At 40.9% G+C, this 17,762-nt stretch overlaps 1 protein-coding gene across 2 annotated transcripts in view; it reads right to left on the bottom strand.

Moving 5' to 3' along the window:
- SLC6A2 (solute carrier family 6 member 2) overlaps nucleotides 1–17,762 on the bottom strand; it is a 269,420-nt gene that overhangs the window by 79,293 nt on the left and 172,365 nt on the right. For both annotated transcript variants that reach the window (XM_033943527.1, XM_033943528.1), the window contains one exon: nucleotides 14,185–14,288. In XM_033943527.1, the coding sequence (XP_033799418.1) occupies nucleotides 14,185–14,288 (104 nt within the window). The remainder of the gene's footprint in view (nucleotides 1–14,184; nucleotides 14,289–17,762) is intronic.

The following is a 17,762-nucleotide window of genomic DNA, read 5'->3' as shown; positions in this document are numbered from 1 at the left end:
AAGAATAATCCAAATCATAGCTACCAGATGATAAGGCCCACCTTACGGATCAGCGTCAAATAAAAAGATCTAGGTGTCATCATTAATAATACGCTGAAACCTTCTGCCTAATGTGTGCGGCAGCCAAAAATGCAAACGATGCTAGAAATTATTAGAAAAGAGATGGTAAATAAGACTAAGAATATTCGTATAGTGCCTCTGTATCGCTCCATGGTACATCCTTACCTTGATTATTGTGATCAGTTCTGGTCATCATTTCTTAAAAAGGATATAGCGGAATTTAAAAAAGGTTCAAAGAAGAGCAACAAAGATAAAGGGGATGGAACTTCTCTTGAATGAGGATAGACTAAAGAGGTTAGGGCTCTTTAGCTTGCAAAAAGAGATGGCTGAGGGGAGATATGATCGAGGTCTACGAAATCATGCGTGGTATAGAACAGGTAAGAGTGAATCAGATTTTACTACATCAGAAATTATAAAGACTAGGAGGCATCCGATGAAGTTACAGGGAAATACATTTAAAACCAATAGGAGGAAATATTTTTTCACTCAGAGAATAGTTAAGCTCTGGAACATAATATTGCTGCTATAATCTCTTATTTTAATAAGAATGTGCAAACTAAAACAGAACTTCTCAAACTTCTTAATTTCACGGCACACTTTTGCTCAGTTCTCATGGAACACTAAGCTACATTTTGCACAACCCTGACTTGTTTTGCTGCTGCAAGAGAACAACACTTAGGGAAGGCTGTTTTGAGAAGTGTTTTAAGTAACTTTGGTAATCTTGGTGTCAATATTCGGCCAGGCTGGTGACTATTCATGTAATTTAACATAACAAACCTTGAAATAAACTCCATCTCATACCCCATACATCCCCACCTAAAACTACTAGAGGTGACAATAGACAGAGGCTGTACCATGCATCTACATATCAACATAATTGTCCATAAAGCCTTCGCAGTCATGCGCAACCTAAGGCAAATCTGAAAATTATTCGATAGAACACAATTCAGACTCCTGGTCCAAGCACGAATACTAGGCCTACTAGACTACTGCAATATCATATACCTACCCTGCCCCACCAACAACTACAAACAGTACAAAACACAGCACTCAGACTGATCTACTCACTGAAGAAATATGACCACATCACCGCCGCCTACCAAGACACACTCTGGCTACCTGTACAAGTACGAATGCTTTCTAAATTCTACTGCATGCTCTACAAAACCCTACATGGCAATGGACCACCCTACCTGAACACTCGCCTAATTCGGAACAACTCTTCCAGACCAAGGAGAACTCAGATACCTTCCACCCACCCCACAATCAAAGGCATTCAACATAAAAAAATACACTATGGACTACTCGCCATGCAAGTAGCAAAATTAGACAGCCACATCTCCAATTTACTGATCTCAGCGCCAACCTACAAAATCTTCAGGAGGGAAATAAAAACTAGGTTATTCAAGAAATATGTCAAGACAAACTCCTGATACAACCAGCAACCTCAATCCATCACTAGACTATAAATGTTCCAACCAATAATTGCCCTGTAATCTTCTGGATATGACCAGAATCTCTTCCTTTTGTAATCTGCCTAGAACTGCAAGGTATTGGCAGAATAAAAGAAACTAATGTAATGTAATTTACCCTGTCTGGCAGGTTTAAATAGATACTTTATCTTTGTGAAGGGGAATTCCATAACTGGACACTCACATTTATACGCACCTTGCATCCACAAAATTACAGAATTTTAACACATATGCATATAAATGTACATTTACCCACAAAAGTGTTAGCAGGGTACCTATGTACAATTCTGTAAGGGTGCACATTAACTACCAAATTCTATACAAAGTACTAAAAATTGCACAAACTAATTTGGGTGTATGCCCAATTTGTATGTGCAATTTAATTGAATAATGAGTCAATTAGTGTCAATAATTGAAATCTTAATGAGCAAATATGGGTGTTAATTGGTTTTAATTAAAATTGACATGCATACATTTTACACGTGAGTCCAAATAGACAGCATGATGCAGAACGTGAATTAAATAGTACATGCAAATCAATCATTGTGGAACTATTGAAACCCCAATCAGGTTGGGGCTCTGTAGGACCGTGGTTGCCCACCCCTCTTCTAGACAGTACTGCTACTTAATATTTTCTATTTGTTTTAAATCTACCTCTTAGTAGCTTCATTTCATGCCCCTAGTCCTAGTATTTTTGGAAAGAGTGAACAAGTGATTCACATCTATCCTTTTCACGCCATTCAGTATTTTATAGACCTTTGTCACCCCTGAGTCGTCTCTTCTCCTAGCTGAAGAGCCCTAGACACTTTAGCCTTTCCTCATAGGGAAGTCGTCGCAAACCTTTTCTTATTTTTGTAACCCTTCTCTGCTGTTGTTATTGTTAGGTACCTGTACCTTTTCTAATTCTGCTACAGTATATCTTTTTTTTTTGAGATATGGCGACCAAAACTGCACACAGTATTCAAATTACGGCCATATCATACAGCGATAGAAGTTCATAATAGCATTTTCAGTCTTTGTTTTTCATTCCTTTCCTGATAGTTTCTAACATTCTATTTGCTTCCTTAGCTGCCGCCATACATTGAGCTGAGGGTTTCAACATATCCTCAACAATAACACCTACAACATAGAACCAACATCACATAGCTATAGTTTGAGTTTCTTTTTCCCAGATGCATCACTTTGCACTTGCTCACGTTAAACATCTGCCATTTTACTGCTCAGACTTCCAGTCTCACAAGGTCCTCTTCAGTTTTCACAGTCCTTTTGCAATTTAACAACTTTGTGTCATCAGCAAATTTAATTACTTTACTAATTATTCCCATCTCTAGATCATTGATAAATATGTTAAAAAGCAGCGGTCCCAGCACAGACCCTCGGGGAACCCCATTATTTAGCAATATACTATGTAGATTGAGAGGAAAAATCTACGTGTTCGCACATATACCTCTCAAAGTTATGTAGGTTTAAATAATAATTCAAACTTCACTATTGTCCATGCTTTGAACAGAACAACTCAAGCTTAAACACACTAAGGGCTCCTTTTATCAAAGCGCGCTACGGGGGTTAGCGCGTTGGACATTTCATCACGCGTTAACCCCTGCGGCAAGCCAAAAAACTAACGCTTCGTCAATGGAGGTGTTAGCGGCTAGCGCGGCAAGCGGTTTAACGCGCGGTATTCTGCGCGTTAAACCCCTACCGCACCTTGATAAAAGGAGCCCTAAGAGGGGCAAAGCCTCAGATCCCCTTATCTTCCAGGCAGTGCTAGGAAGGGAAAACACTTCATAGGCTGAAAAAAACCCTTATTTTGGTGTCCTCTCTGTACACTTTTAAAGTTATATGATATAATTGAGCTTCAAATCCCACAGGGAAACTGCTCCATAAACATTTAACTACTTTGAACAACTTCAAATAAGGTATGCAGGGATAGCTGGACTTATCTCATGTGCCATTAAATTGGCCTTTTGATGTCGATCTCAACCGCTGCAGTCTCTGATTTCTCCTTGCCGATGAAGGAAAGCCACTGTTTCTCTTTAGTGCTGCATCAGGGCAAGGGACCCAAAGATTATCATTCTTAAAAAAGAAAGAGAAAATATAGGCAGCATTACATTTTGTTCTTATTCCAGTTCTCTTCTTAGCTCTGCACGTACTTACTAGTTGGCACATAAACTCCGTGCTCACTCTGCAGCAAAAATGGCCGCGGATCAGAGCCACTCAATTTTAAACCAGCGTCTTACATCATAGCTGATGTAAATGATTACTTATTTGATTATTTATTTGAGTGGCACTTATTTTTTTTAAGTCCAATAAAAAAACATGTAGCTTTTTGAGTCTAACAAAATCATATATACATTACTTACACAATGGTTTGAGTTCTTTTTTCTTTTTTTTTAATAATTTGTATTGATAAAGCAGCCAGACCATAACAAGAAAACAGAATCAGAGGTTTGAGTTCAACAAAAAATAAAGGGAAATAAGAATTTCATGGATAAATGATTTTTTCTATCATGTTAGGCAGTACAAAAATTTTTTTGAGTTTGACTTAATGAGTTACCTATATACTCGAATATAAACTGAGATTTTGGGGGCAAAAAATGGGAGTCTCGGTTTATATTTGGGTCAGTGCTGACCTGCCCCCCCCCTCCCGAACCTGTTGCAGGTCTTTGCTGGGCCTGCAGTAAGACCTGATGGTCCAGCAGTGGGCTGGGACAGGAGCAATCCCTTCCATTTCCTGTCCCAGCCAACTTTAGCATTTTTTATCTCCCTTCCGTTACCCCCCCCCCCAGTACTTTTAAATCCCTGTTGGTCCAGTGGTGGGCCAGGACAGGAGAGATTCCTTCTGTCTCCTGCCTCGGCCGATTTTAAACAACTTTTATTTCCCTCTTGCCCCCTCTGCATACCTGTTAAATCCCTGATGGTCCAGTGGTGAACTGCAGCAGGAGTGACCTTCCTTCGCTCTTTCCTCTGCAGAGCTATTAGCTAATTGGTTGCTGCAAGTTCTCATGGGACCACAAGAACTCCCAGCAGCCAATTAGCTAGTGGCTCTGAACGAGCAGGAGCGAAGAAAGGTTACTCCTGCTGCGGTTCATCACTGGACCACCAGGGACTTAACAAGTGGGAAGGGGTAGGAGGGAGATAAAAGTTGTTTAAAGTCATCAGGGGCAGGAGATGGAAAGGATCCTACCTTCCTTCCTATCCTGGCCCACCGCTGGACTACCAGGGATTTAAAAGATACATGGGGGGGGGGGTAGGAGGGAGATAAAAATTGTTAATGTTGGCTGGGGCAGAAGATGGGAAAGAGATCCTTCTTGTCCTGGTCCACCAGAAATTATGATAGGCCTGTTGGAGGCCTGTAAGGAATCGGGATGGAGGGGGGGGACAGGGTACAGAACCTGATAGGGCAGGAGGGATGAGTGCTGTGTACATAGGAGTAAGTGAGAGAGGGGGATGGATTCAAAGCCTGGCAAGGCAGAGAGGGAGGGGGGCTGGGTGCAGAGCCTGGCAGATAGGTTTATATTCGAATATATACAGTAACTTTATTTAATGAATGCATCAGATTATTTGGAATGAACCAAGACAAACCCAGCTTTAGTCCTGGAAGACCTAAATATGTCAATTATATTATTTACACAGCTCTGATGTAAAACGCTAGTTTAAAATTGAACGGCTTTGACCTGTGGCTGTTTTTGCTGCAGAGCATGGAGTTTATATGCCGACTACTCAGTACATCCACAGCTAAGAAGAAAACTGGAATAAGAACAAAATGTAACGCTGCCTATATTTTCTCTTTCTTTTTTAGAATGATAATCTTTGGGTCCCTTGCCATGATGCAGCACTGAAGAGAAACGGTGGCTTGCCTTCATCGACAAGGAGATATCAGAGACTGCAATGGTTGAGATCAGCACCAAAAGGCCAAATTAATGGCACATGAGATAAGTCCAGCTATCCCTGCATACCTTATTTGAAGTTGTTCAAAGTCGTTAAATGTTTACGGAGCAGTTTCCCTGTGGGATTTGAAGCTCAATTATGTCATATAACTTTAAGTGTGCGGGGAGGACACCAAAATAAGGGGTTTTCAGTCTATGAAGTGTTTTCCCTTTCTAGAACTGCCTGCAAGATAAGTTCTGGTGGCATACGGGGATCTGAGGTTATTCCCCTCTTAGAGTGTTTAAGCTTGAGTTATTCTATTCAAAGCATAGACAATAGTGAAGTTTGAATTATTATTTAAACCTACATAACTTTGAGAGGTATATATGTGAACTCCATTATTAACCCTTCTCCATTCAGAATATTGACCATTTAAACATACTTTTTGTTTTGTCTTTCAACTTTCTAATTTCCTCAGAAGTCTTTCATGAGGTACTTTGTCACATGACTTTTGAAAATCAAAATACACATTATCAACTGTTCACCTTTATCCACATGTTCATTCACCCCTTCAAAGAAATGCAGTAGATTGGTGAGGCAAGTTTTCCTTTGACTAAATCCATGTTTTCTTTCTCTCATTAATTCATGCTTATGTATATGTTCTATCATTTTGTTCTTTATAATAGTCTCTACCATTTTGCCTGGCACCAACGTCAGACTCACCAATCTATAATTTCACAGATCACCTCTGGAACCTTTTTAAAAAATTGGCGTCATGTTGGCCACCCTCCAGTCTTCTGGTACTATGCTAGATTTTAAAGAAAAATTACAAATTACTAACAATAGCTCTGCAAGTTCATTTTTCAGTTCTATCCGCACTCTGGAATGTATATCATCCGGTCCAGGCAATTTGCTACTGTTCAATTTGTCAAATTGACCCATTACATCACTCTGTGTTACAGAGATTTGTAAGAATTTCTCAGATTCATCAGAATTGAATATCATTTCTGGCACCAGTAACTCCCAACGTCTTCCTCAGTGAAGACCAAATCCAAGAATTCATTTAATCTCTCCACTAGGGCCTTGTCTTCCCTGAGAGACCTGTTTTATCCCTTGGTCATCTAGCGATCCAACCAATTCTCTTCCTGGCTTCGTGCTTTTAATATACCTAAGAAGGTTTTTACTGGCTGTTTTTGCTTCCAGCACAATCTTCTTTCCAGGGTCTCTCTTCGCCTTCCATTTGACTTGACATTCCTTGTGCTGTTTACAATAATTTTCAGTTGGATCCTTCTTCCATTTTCTGAAGGATTCTCTTTTAGCTCTAATAGCTTCCTTCACCTCACTCATTAACCGCACTGGTTTCCATTTGGTCTTCCTTCATCCTTTTTTAATACATGGAATATATCCAGCTGATATATATTTTTGACCTTTGCAGCAGCACCTCTAAGTTTCTTTTTTACCATTCTCCTCATAGTCTCCTTTTTTAAAGTTAAGTGCTGTTGTATTAGATTTCTTGTGTAAACTTATTCCAGGGATTAAATCAAATCAGATCATGTTATTATCACTGTTATCAAGCGGCTCCAGCACCTAGAAAGGGAGCAGATATGAAACACCTCATCTCAATAACTGACCCTTGCAACATAACATCTCTACTAACCAAGTCCATTAACTTTATAATTCCTTATCCAACCTATGAACTATATTCAAATGTTTGGAAGCAGGAAGATATTGGTAGTGACATTTTTGAACGCAGGAAAGGTTTGTTGTTCTACACCCCGAGGCAGCAGGAATTGTGAAACGCTGGCCACCGTCGGTGTAAAAATCTTCCACATAAGATAAGTATTTTTCAATTTGCTTCTTGCTGTGTGTGTCTGCACCACACAGACCTGTCTTTGTTTATGTAGAGGATTTTTATGCTGATGATGTTTGTTACCCCAGTACAGCATACGGAAATGGATCAAAATGCACAAAAAAGTCAACAACAATCACAAAAGAGTGTACACGCCAATAAAACTGGAACAGACAATTCTTTATTCACTAAAAAGAGTTGTTTGTCCTAGTTCTATTGGTGTGTACACTCTTTTGTGGGTGATGTTTGTTACCCTGACATGCCTTTTACCCGATCTCTGTAGGGAAAAGACAGGGATCTGAGGCTTTTTCCTCCTAGCTGGATGTGTGACAGTCTTTGCAATGTTGAGTGAGTGCATAATGGTGTTTCTTTCACATGTAAATTAGTTCTGTACCCCTTTAATCACAGTGGATGGGTGTTTTGTTTCAAACATTTTAATGCCACTGTATGTCCCTATCGTTTTGTAATGGCTTCTTGCTTGTAAATCACCATGAACTTGTACTTGAATTATCCTTATGCAATCTTGTAATATACTTATTATATTTATGTAACTATAATTCCCCATATTTCTGGGTGGGCCTCTTCACCTATAAATCATCTTGAACCAGTACTGGATAAGTGCAATACAGAAATTCAGATTAGATCAGATAATAATTGTTGCACAATGAGATGTTATTGAGTTTGTAACGTGTTATAATGAGCTGTTTTTAGAATTGTAAACCACTGAAGCATTTTGTTTTTTAGTAGTGTATTAAGTATTAAAATCAAATCAAAATAGACAGTAACAAACCTGGAGATTATGCTCCAACAGAAGTCAGTCATAACAGCTTAATTCAGAACTCCTTATTACTTTTCTCTTCCTGTACCCTCTCTAGTGAACATTCATCAGAAAAATCACTCCTAATCATTCCCTATCCCTCCATTAAGAACATAAGTCTTGCCATACTGGGATAGACCGAAAGTCTACCAAACCCAGTAAACTGTTTTCAACAGTGGCCAATCCAGGTCACAGGTACCTCGCAAGATCCAAAAAAAATAAAACAGATTTTGCACTGCTTATCCTAGAACTAAACAGTAGATCTTCCCTAATAATGGCTTATGGATTTTTCTTTTCCTTTAGAGAAATATCCAACCTTTTTTAAAACCCTGCTAAGCTAACTGCTTTTACTACATTCTCTGGCAATGAATTCCAGAGCTTGATTACACGTTGAGTGAAAAATATTTTCTCCAGTCTTTTTTACGTTTACTTTGACTTTCACACTTTTAACTTTGAATCATGGTTTGCCTGGGACAGATAATTCAAGGATAATTCAAGTAAAGGTTGGGTTATACTACTGTCCCCAGGGACAAAATGAGCAGACAGATGATGAAATGTTTTCAGAGATTAGGAAAGCTGGAGAAATGGGCAACACTATGGGCTCCTTTTATCAAGGTGCGCCACGGGGGTTAGCGCGTTGGACATTTCATCACATGTTAACCCCCGCAGCAAGCCAAAATACTAACGCCTTGTCAATGGAGGCATTAGCGGCTAGCGTGGCAGGCGGTTTAACGCACGGTATTCCGCGCGTTAAACCCCTACCACACCTTAATAAAAGGAGCCCTATAATAATGGGTGATTTCAAATACTCAGACCTCCTCAGGAAAGAAACATATACAATCAAAACTACCTCAATTTATGCCCTATATGGAACAACCAGGGGTCTTTGGGACACTGCAAGGCCTTCCCATCCACCACACACACACTACACTCACTCACTCATAACCAGAGAGAGAATAAAAAAGAAAAAGAAGTTTGCCAGTAATACATCGAGTGTGGAGTGTGTAGGTTCTTACGGAGGGTCCTGATTCATTACCTGAGTTGCAGGAAGTTGTACACCCCTGACGCAGCAGAGCGAAACAGAGATTTCCCCGTCGGGTTGACTGGCTATGGAGTCCGGGCGGTGGTGCATGTTTTGAGTACACTTTGGAGACAGCTGGGACTTCACTGGCAGTTAAGTCTTTTTGCTTTTTCTGCTCCTGTTGCAATATTGATGACTGCTTTACTGATATACAGATTTATCCACACTATGGACTTGTGATTTTGTGGCGTGCTTTTTGGGGGGGCTGCTACAGTGTCTTGGTTTTCACCATTGTTGATTTAACACACATGTGCAAGTAGTTTCAGTTGGTTTACTTGCTTGAATAGAAGTGGAGTTTTTTGCCATATGAAGTTGAGGGTTTTTCCTCTACTTTTTTTCTTTTCTTTTCTCTCTCTGGTTGTGAGTGAGTGTAGTGTGTTATGGCGGATGGGAAGGCCTTGCAGTGTCCCAAAGACCCCTGATTATTGGTATAGCTCATAAATTGAGGTAATTTTGATTTCAATTACCCCAACATTGACTGGTTAAATGTTAAATCGGGGAGTACTAGGGAGGTAAAATTCCTAGATGGCATAAATGACTGCTTCTTGGAGCAACTGGTCCGGGAATCGACAAGAGGGGGGTGCTATTTAAGATTTGGTCCTTAGTGGAATGCAAGACATAGTACGGGAGTTAACTGTGTTGGGTCCGCTGGGAAACAGTAATCATAACATGATCAAATTTGAGCTGATACTGGGAGCAACGTCACAAAAGAAATCTACTGTAGGAGCGTTTAATTTTTGAAAGGGCAACTATGATAAAATGAGGGAAATGGTTAAAAAGAAGCTAAAAGGATCAGTTGCAAAGGTTATGACTGTAAACCAGGTGTGGATGTTATTTAAAAATACCGTCATGGAAGCCCAGACCAGATGTATTCCATGTATCAGCAAAGGTGGAAAGAAGAGGAAAAGATAGCTGGCGTAGTTAAAAGGTGAAGTGAAAGAGGCTATTAGAGCCAAAAAACATCCTTTAAAGAATGGAAAAAGGATCTGAATGAAGAAAATAAGAAGAAACACAAGCACTAGCAGGTTAGATGCAAAGCATTGATAAAGACAGCTAAGAAAGAATATGAAGAGAAACTTGCAAAAGAGGCAAAAATTCATAGCAATTCTTTTAGGTACATCAGAAGCAGAAAACCTGTGAGGGAATCTGTGGGACTGTTGAATGATTAAGGAGTGAAAGGGGCGCTCAGGGAGGATAAGGCCATAGCGGAAAGACTGAATAAATTCTTTGCTTCAGTCTTTACGGAAGAAGATGTAAGAGATCTACCTGAACCGGAAATGGCTTTCAAGGGTGATGATGCGGAGGAACTGAAAGAAATCTCGGTGAATCTGGAAGATGTACTGAGCCAAATCAACAAGTTAAAAAGTGATAAATTGCCAGGACCAGATGGTATACATTAGAGAATGACACAGGGCATTAGAGAATGACAAATTTTATCACCATTCCTGCCCCATCCCCTTGAGCTAGTCCCCGCCCCGCAAACTGTCAGATCCCATCCACACAAGTCTCAAATAGTTATGATTTTATACTGAACTTATTTTATTAAAGTATAAAAAGAGACAATATTCTGTACAATTGTCATTTTATAAACAGAAATAATACAGAGCAAGAATCAACAAAACCCCTGTCTCCCCTCCCTTTCACAAATATCCCCTCTACTATTGTGAAAACTGAACAAACCAAATTGTTACAGAATGCTACATAGAAAAATCAAGCTAAAAGATTACTTCAGTCACACATGGCAGGAATAGTGTTAGGGGAGTGCAACTAGGGCAACTGTCCCCTGGTCAGAGAGAGTGAACCCTAAGCCAGCTGGAAGCTAAAAATGCACAGCCTAGACTTTGCGGTCCCCAATTATGTCTAATACCAGCTCTAGCAGGATACATATTTCAAATCTGAAATATTCTAATCACAAAATATAAAATAAATTTAGTATTTTCTACCTTTCATTGTCTGATAATTTTATTTTTCAAATCACATTGGTCTCAGGCTTTGGTTTTGGGTTCCTTCTGTCTTCATCGTGGCATGGCTAGCTCCTAATGGTAAAATAAGCGCAAGAGGAGCTGGGGAGGAGATGCCGAGTTTGACATGGGTGCAATTTTTTTTAATCACAGGAGCAAGACTTTTCACTGCTCCCACGGGGCAGTAAAAGGACTTGTCCCCATTCCCGCAGGATGGTGAAACGTCTTGTCCCCATTTCTGTGGTAAGCCAGTTGCAAATGTCTCCATTCATGCAGAGTTACTGCGGTGACCACGGTTTACCACGGTAAATGGTCCCCGTGTCATTCTCTAGTATACATCCCAGGGTACTAAAAGAACTCAAACATGAAATTGCTGACCAGCTGTTAGTGATCTGTAACCTGTCGCTAAAATCGTCTGTACCTGAAGATTGGAGGGTGACCAATGTAATGTCAATTTTTAAAAAAGGCTCCAGGGGAGATCTGGAAAATTACAGACTGGTAAGCCTCATTTTGGTGCTGGGCAAAATGGTGGAAACAATTATAAAAAATAAAATTGTGGAACACATAGACAAACATGATTTAATGAGACGGAGTCAGCATGAGTTCAGCCAAGGGAGACCTTGCCTCACAAATTTGCTTGACTTCTTTGAAGGTGAGCTGGTTGATATAGTATATCTAGATTTTCAGAAAGCTTTTGATAAAGTTCCAAATGAGAGGCTCCTGAGAAAATTGAAATGTCATAGGATAGGTAGTAAAGTTCAGTTGTGGATTAGGAATTGGTTATTGGATAGAAAACAGAGGGTAAGGTTAAATGGTAATTTTTCTCAATAGAAGAGAGTAAACAGTGGAGTGCCACAGGGGTATGTACTGGGACCGGTGCTATTTAACTTATTTATAAATGATCTAGAAATTGGAACGACGAGTGAGGTGATTAAATTTGCAGATGACATTGAACTGTTCAAAGCTGTTGAAATGCATGCGGACTGTGAAAAATTGCAGGTGGACCTTAGGAAACTGGAAGACTGGGTGTCCAAATGGCAGATGAAATTTAATGTGGACAAATGCAAAGTGGTGTACATTGGAAAGAATAATAACCTAAATCAAAGTTACCGGATGCTAGGGTCCACCTTGGGGGTTAGCACCCAAGAAAAAGATCTGAGTATCATTGTAGACAATACGAAGAAACCTTCCGCCCAATGTGTGGCGGCGGCCAAAAAAGCAAACAGGATGCTGGGAATTCTTATAAAAAGGGTTGGTTAACAAGACTAAATGTCATAATGCCCCTGTATCGCTCCATGGTGCAACCTCATCTGGAATATTGCGCTCAATTCTGGCCTCCTCATGTCAAGAAAGATATAGTGGCGCTAGAAAAGGTTAAATACCAGATGGTAAAGAGGATGGAACTCCTTTCGTATAAGGAAAGACTAAAATGGTTAGGGCTCTTCAGCTTGGAAAAGAGACAGCCGAGGGAAGATATGCTTTTATGCAAATTTTATATTGTACACCGCTTAGAAACCTGATTAAGCGGTTTAAAATTTTTTTTAATAAACTTGAAACTTGATTGAAGTCTACAAAATCCTGAGTGGAGTAGAACGGGTACAAGTGGATCAATTTTTCACTCCATCAAAAATTACAAAGACTAGGGGACACTCAATGAAGTTAGATAGAAATACTTTTAAAACCAATAGGAGGGATTTTTTTTCACTCAGAGAATTGTTAAACTCTGGAACGCGTTGCCAGAGAATGTGGTAAGAGCGGATAGCGTAGCTGGTTTTAAGAAAGATTTGGACAAGTTCCTGGAGGAAAAGTCCATAGTCTGTTATTGAGAAATACATGGGAGAAGCCACGAAGCCACTGCTTGCCCTGTATCAGTAGCATGGAATATTGCTACAACTTGGGTTTTGGCCAGGTACTAGTGATTTGGATTGGCCACCGTGAGAACGGGCTACTGTGCTTGATGGGCCATTGGTCTGACTCAGTAAGGCTATTCTTATGTTCTTATGTCTTATGTTGTTATCTATGCTTCATACTCCCTTTCTGGTCATATTCAAATCCTGGCTAATTTTATTGATTCTAATTGAATGGTTTTCCCTTTACTTCCGGTTATAATTTACACATCCAAGGAAGGAGGGTGGGTGGGAGGGAGATGGCTAGGGTACAGGGAATGGTGTCCTAATGATTTGTAAATACTATTGTATGGTTATCTTGAAAACATTGAAATCAGGGGGAGAGAGGACAAAAATTATTCTTTTTTTTTTAAATATCTTTATTCATTTTAAAGCTAAAAATAAGTGCAACATATTATACAGACAGTTTACACTTTAACAGCACTTAAATTCAATCAAATTATATTTCATAACGAATACATGTATCCTCCCACCTCTTCTATATACCTAACAATTGCACTCAACCATAATTAAATTAAAAGTATTTCCCTACCCCCTCCCATCCACCCTGGACGTGTGTGTTCAAAGGGCAAAATCCATAATCACTTCTTACAGAATTTTGTCAATGGCTCCCAAACATCCTTAAAATTCCTATAATGACCCTGCTGTATAGTTATCATACGTTCCATTTTAAAAATATGGCATAAAGATTCTCACCAGCAATTATAATTTAACCGGTCCCAGTTTTACCAGTTCTTCAAAATAAGTTGTATGGCAACTTCCGTCATAATAAAGAGTTTATTTTTATGGGAAGATATTGGGCTATTATTCTTATGTATTTTATTGATGGATTTAAGTGCTTTTCCCACCCCCCCAAATAAGTTGTATGAATTCTTATATGCACTGTTTTTGGATTGAAAATGAATAAAGATTTATAAAAAAAAAAAAAAATCCTGGCTAAAATAAAATTTCTCCTTTTACATCTTTATGACTTCTTTCTTTAAAATTTTCCTAGACAACCTTGTTTGTTACATTTGTTGGCATTAACTGGACTAACATTTCTGCTGCTCAGAACTTACTCTTACTAGTGTCTATATACAGCACTACTGTGTGCCTTCAGAAATGACTAGCAATTGTAGTAATCTATGAATCAACATGCTATTATTGTTAATTTTTAAGAATATGACTTACCTGTAACAGTTGTTGTCAAATTTATTGTAACTGGCAAATGCTATCAATACTCCAAATCCAGCACCTAAGGAATAAAATATCTGAGTTGCGGCATCAATCCATACCTAAACAAGAAGTATAAAATTATTAGAACACTTGGCAGGGATTTTCCCCCCCAAAAGGTATATAATAGTACTAGCTCTTTAGTAATAAACTTAGTAACAATATATATTTACAAGCAAATTCTATATATGCTGCTTAAAAAAAATTGGTGCTGAAAGGACAGTGCTTAAACCACCTTCGGAGTTAGGCACGGTTTATAGAATCACACGTGGCATCTGTCTGCATGACTAACACCTACAGCATGGCGCCTAGTGGCATCTAAGGTCAAAATAGGTATGTTTAGGGGTGAAAATGACCTCAGGTGTCACTGGGCACTGCTAGGTGCAATTCTCCTAAGCCCATCACTTAGGATTAGGATAGGCAATTTATCAAATTTTAATAAACACTTAAAAACTTAAGCATAGGCACCGGAAATGTGAGCCTTTAAAACCCTGTGTAATTGATACACGGCCAGTGCCGTTTTTCTAGGCGCCAGTCAATTTAGGTGCAGCCAGTGGTGTAGTAAGGGTGGGGGTCCGCCCCAGGCACCAAGTTTGTGGGGGCACTAGCACACCTCCTTCTCTCTGCCCCACTTCCTCCCATTTCTCCCCTTGCCACCATGAGCAACAGCTTTAACGTGCTCCTCGCAACCGCATCATCTCTCCAGCTTTTGTCACTTCTGGGGGCCATGCATAGGAAGTGGCATCAGTGGAAAGGATGATGGGTCACGAGGAGCACATTGAAGTTCTTGTTGCTCGTGGTGGTGAATAACTAAAGGTATGGGGGAAGGGAAGGAGGGTGCACCTGCAGCGGGGGGATCGGGGAAGGAACGGGAGTGGAGATGAGGGTGGGGGAGGGACACCACTGCCCTGGGTGCCTCTAACCCTCGGTACACCACTGGCTACTGTTTATAGAATCTGGGCCTCTGTGTTATTTCCTATGTCATTTACAGGAATGTTCATTTTGTTGGGGATTTTTTGTCATTTTTTTTCACGTCAGAAGCAATATCATCAAAAGTGCATGCTCTTTTGAAAAGAGTGCGTTCTCTTTCCTGACAGTTCACACGTGCATGCACTAATTGGGCACACACAGTGGTTTTATGTATGCACAGGAAATTGCATCAGAGCAGTGGGAGGGACATGACAGAGGAAAGAGGCAGCCTTTAGTGCTGTCTCTGAAGCTGTAGTGTCTGGTAGACCTGGTGAGCATGTAAGCAGATAGGCACAGCGGGGAGGGAGAGGTGCCAGACTCTGGTGGGCGAGGAGAGATGCCGGACCCAGAGTGTGTGTGCAGGGAGCCTCTAGCAAAGAACATCCAGAAGGGAGATAAATCCTTCTTCAGGTATATCAGTGATAGAAGAAAAAACTCAGGCGGGATTGTACGTCTTAGGAATCCAGACGGAGACTATGTGGAAAGGGATTCGGAAAAAGCTCAACTATTAAATGAATACTTCTGCTCAGTCTTCACCCGAGAAGCGCCGGGGCTCAGCCCTCAGCTACAGACAAGGGTTGGCTCAGTTGACCCGTTTAGTAACTTTGAGTTTACGCCCAGCAGTGTCTACGGTGAGCTGTCAAAGCTCAAGGTTAACAAAGCAATGGGGCCGGACAACCTGCACCCCAGGGTGCTTAGGGAGCTGAGTGATGTCTTGGCGGAGCCACTGTCCGCGCTCTTCAACCTCTCCCTTAGTACAGGCAGCGTCCCGTTGGACTGGAGGACAGCTAACGTCATTCCACTCCACAAGAAAGGCTCAAAGATGGAGACAGCAAACTACAGACCAGTGAGTCTAACATCGATAGTGAGCAAACTAATGGAAACTCTAATCAAACACCAATTGGATAAGATCCTGGATGAGGAGAATCTACGGGATCCCCGACAACATGGATTTACTAAGGGGAGATCATGCCAATCCAACCTGATCAGCTTCTTTGACTGGGTGACGAGGAAGCTGGATATTGGGGAGTCCCTGGACATCGTGTACCTGGACTTTAGCAAAGCATTCGATAGCGTACCACACCGCAGGTTGCTGAGCAAGATGAGTTCTATAGGATTAGGTGACACATTGACGAAATGGGTTGGGAGCTGGCTTGGAGGTAGGCTCCAAAGGGTGGTGGTGAACGGCACCCCCTCTGAAATGACGGAGGTGATTAGTGGAGTACCACAGGGCTCAGTCTTGGGCCCAATCCTATTCAACATCTTTATAAGAGACTTGGCAGAAGGGCTTCGAGGTAAAATAACATTATTCGCCGATGACGCCAAACTGAGTAATGTAGTGGGCAAATGCACAACAGACGAAGATTCAATGCCCGACAACATGATGCACGACCTACTCCTACTGGAGCGATGGTCTAGGACATGGCAACTCAACTTCAATGCCCAAAAATGCAAAGTTATGCACCCGGGCAGCCAAAATCCATGCAAGTCTTATACCCTTAATGGCGAGATCCTAGCAAAAACGGTAGCAGAATGAGACTTGAGGGTAATCGTCAGTGAGGACATGAAGTCTGCCAATCAAGTGGAGCAGGCTTCGTCCAAGGCAAGACAAATCATGGGCTGCATACGAAGGGGTTTCGTCAGTCGTAAGGCGGAAGTCATTATGCCATTGTATAGATCCATGGTGAGAACCCACCTGGAATACTGTGTGCAATTCAGGAGGCCGCATTATCGCAAGGATGTGCTGAGACTGGAGTCGGTGCAAAGAATGGCCACCCGGATGGTCTCGGGACTCAAGGATCTACCATATGAAGAACGGCTTGACAAATTACAGCTATACTCGCTCGAGGAGCGCAGAGAGAGGGGAGACATGATCAAGACGTTCAAGTATCTTACGGGCCGCATCGAGGCAGAGGAAGATATCTTCTTTTTCAAGGGTCCCACGAAAACAAGAGGGCATCCGTCGAAAATCAGGGGCAGGAAACTACGAGGTGACACCAGGAAATTCTTTTTCACTGAAAGAGTGGTTGATCGCTGGAATAGTCTTCCACTACAGGTGATTGAGGCCAGCAGCGTGCCTGATTTTAAGGCCAAATGGGATCGGCACATGGGATCTATTCACAGGGCAAAGGTAGGGGAGGGACATTAGGGTGGGCAGACTAGATGGGCCGTGGCCCTTATCTGCCGTCTATTTCTATGTTTCTATATCTTGGTCCTCCCACCCAGGACCAATTGAGTTCCAGCTATACTACTGGGCTGAGAAACTGCAGGAACCCCATGCTAGTATCCAGATGCCATTCTAGAACAAGTGCTCACCATAAGGCATCAGGGCACCCAAAAGGAGGCACCTACTTATAGAATTGCAAAATTAACTCTAAAATATAAAACCTTGAAGACAAAAATGCATGAAACATACAAGTGCTAGGTTTCTTTTTAAAAAGCCTTTATATGGAAATTACAATCTCCTCCTAAATTAACTGATCTCTAAACACCCCGCTTCCCCTCCCCTTGCCTGTCTTCTAGTTTCTTCTTACAGAGTATTAGGTTTTGATTAGTGCTGGAAATCA

The sequence above is a fragment of the Geotrypetes seraphini genome, chromosome 4 (assembly GCF_902459505.1).
Source record: "Geotrypetes seraphini chromosome 4, aGeoSer1.1, whole genome shotgun sequence".
Taxonomy (NCBI): domain Eukaryota; kingdom Metazoa; phylum Chordata; class Amphibia; order Gymnophiona; family Dermophiidae; genus Geotrypetes; species Geotrypetes seraphini.
The sequence above is the reverse complement of the archived record's forward strand: the minus strand, read 5'-3'. Positions and strand labels throughout refer to the sequence as shown.